We start from the raw sequence: 2,922 nt of genomic DNA on the forward strand, positions 1-2,922 counted from the left end.
TGTTTTTTACTCCTATTAGCCCTCAATACAACCTTTGAAGCTTCGTTAGTCATATAAAGTTTTTGAGGCATAGTTCAAAGACAGAATTTAATCCTTGTTAGAGCTAGCCCGGTTCTTTAACGTGCACCAGTGTATATTACCATCATACGGGACCCCTATTTAACTTCTTTCCAGAAGACAATAAGTAAGGGGAATTGAGCCTTTGACCCCTATTGACCCCTTGACTGGCAGGTGTGTTTCCAAAAGACCAAGGAACCGCCCCCTGACTTATTATGACCTGCGCTGAGTATTTATAAACGTGCAAGACATCATTGGTAATTGAATCTTTGGATAGAAAATGTGAATCTCCCGCAGAGCTCTGTAGAATAACTTTTGATGGTAAGGTACATTATATAATGAGATCTCAATCTTTAATGTTAAATACTCAGGTCGTCATTCTAATGCCATATTTTGAAAGTATTTGCAAAGTTTGGTCTACATCTGTCCGTATTCAAAAGTTAACATTTCAGTGCAATTATACAAATATTTATTTTAAAGGTGTATGATCGCTATTATTGCATAAAATACACACCATGATTAACGTTTGTGTTTAAAAAACCTGTTAAATGTCACGAAAATGCAAAAACAGTAAGTTCAAAGTAACCTCCATAACATGTGCTTGTGTGACTTCATGAGTGATGTCATTGAAAAAGTTTTACATTAAGCTCGATTAGGGCCGCAACATAACTCGGCAATTGCATTTTTGTTTCAACGCCATTTTTTCCAGTGTTCATTCTTTGGAAAGTGTTGTTTTTATGGAAATTGACTGGATTACTGGGATTATTTACACGCAATACCTATTGGGTAATCGATTAATTACCGATATAGTTCTTCTTTAACCGTTATTTGTTTTGACAACTAATATAAGCCTGAACGATTTGTTAACATGTTCTTGATAAAATGTACAGCATTTTCAGCATCAGAGAAAATATATTTGAAACTTCTTTGTTCATTTCATACGACGTAATGGAATCATATTCATTTAGATCGTTTGTTCTGAATAAAATCGACAGAAATAACTAAAGTTCGGAGGTGTTAAACGTTTTAGACTTAATTTAGTGCTTTTCAGGGAAACAAATGTCAAAACAACTGCATGAAGTACTATCTAGTAAGCACACATCAGCCTGCTAGGAAAAGACAACTCAGAAGAAAATATGTAAGTTAAATGCGGTTTATTTAATTTGTTGATATTTCTATACAGCTATATATGCTGAAATTTGTCTTTGTGCAAAAGTTGGAATCGTTGACCCACTTTTGGTCAGAAACCTGCAGTGCGTTCAGCAAAGACGTTTGCGGCGAACGTTTGTTTTTTGGTTCCCCACTTGCAGTTTATGCGCTGCGTTGCAACAGGGATGAAAAACAAAACGTTTGCGAGCGTTTTGTAAAAGCTCGCCTTACTGAACGCATTGCAGGTCGATCAGCTGCCATTGTTATGATGCGAGCCCTGAAAGCGCATATGTTAAACAAAAAGCCGGTCATTAACGGCACTTGAATTTACTGAATAATGCTCGTTTTCTACCGATAACGCCCGTTTTTTTTGCGTTTTAACACAACACGATAATGGACCGAAAACATACATTGTATGCAATAATGTCTTAAAATGTCAAAAGGTTATATTATGTACGCATAGCCAATACATGCAGTATGCTGACCAATTACATGCACATTGTTTCAAATAAACAATATAAGCTTTTTCCTTCTATTTAGAACACACAACACATGTTAAAGCCTTGTTCGGGCTATAGGGAGGACATTTTAACGAGCCACACACAGCTTGAGCAAAGTAAAACAAAGCACCATTCTGGCTACCATCATCACTTCCATCCGCCATTTCAGGGTTTCCGTCCATACAAACGAGTTCCTTGTTCCCTTTCTGGCCGTAATAAGACGACATCAAATAGCCAGAATACTCCGTATGCCATCCGCTATAACAGGCATTCTTCACTGGGATCATGACAACGCTTCTTCCAATAACGTGGCAGACGGCACATGGAACTTCTTTGTCATGTAAATCCGCGTGAAATGTTGCATCACTTGTTTCATACTCAGCACCGTAAAATCTGCTTACTGAACCCGCTTTTCGTCCATCGCCATCAAAGATTGTGTCCTTTGGCAGACAAATATAATTACTACTTGCTCCATATTGCTGGTATTCTCCACCCCCAGCAAATCCTTCATACACCAGCTCCGAGGTTCCAGGACATGACCGTCGTCCCCATCTCGTGTATATACCAGTGCTCTTTACGTCAATGGACTTCAATGTTTGGATTTCTCTCTGCAGCTCTTGCACAGTGTTTGATAGTGCTGAAATAAAAACATATGAATATAAACATAGTATGTTTAAAACTATATACTAGATAAAACTCTATGTATACACTCCTTCATTTGTAAAATACAACCATTGCCAACGCTAGAAGAAACAAAACACAACTTGATTTCTGGTGCGTGTGGATATTAAATAATGTCAACATCAACAATTTTTACAATTTAAAAATAGACAATGAATGTACCTTTAATCGTCTGCATCTTTTCCTCCACGGAGCCAGTTGTCTTCTTTAATAATTCCTCAAACGAGTCCATTCTGATTTCTGATCTGATCACCTTTTTTCTAATAGCTTTTCCTCGTAATGAAACCTTGAACACTCAGGCTCTCTCGCAAAGCAAACGGCTTCAAATGACATTGCCAAGAAAATATCATTTCTCTCCATTTCTTCTATGATATTTAAATCTTAACGTCGATTGAATACTAACAGGAATCGATTATGATAAGATTGAACATCGATAATTTTATCAGTTTAGTCCTTGTGCGTAAATTTAGTTCCTTTGTTTTATTAAGATAAAACATTTGATAAATGATCTTGATACATTATGTAGAAGTTTGTT

General features: G+C 36.7%; 1 protein-coding gene across 1 annotated transcript; it reads right to left on the reverse strand.

Moving 5' to 3' along the window:
* Positions 1-1,738: 1,738 nt before the first annotated feature.
* Positions 1,739-2,619, reverse strand: LOC128204524 (short-chain collagen C4-like). Its single transcript, XM_052905938.1, has 2 exons — positions 2,550-2,619; positions 1,739-2,343 (listed from the first exon to the last, which is right to left on the reverse strand). Exons 1-2 carry the CDS (start codon positions 2,617-2,619, stop codon positions 1,739-1,741), a joined length of 675 nt encoding a protein of 224 aa, XP_052761898.1.
* Positions 2,620-2,922: the final 303 nt, after the last annotated feature.

The sequence above is a fragment of the Mya arenaria genome, chromosome 10, assembly GCF_026914265.1.
Source record: "Mya arenaria isolate MELC-2E11 chromosome 10, ASM2691426v1".
Classification (NCBI taxonomy): domain Eukaryota; kingdom Metazoa; phylum Mollusca; class Bivalvia; order Myida; family Myidae; genus Mya; species Mya arenaria.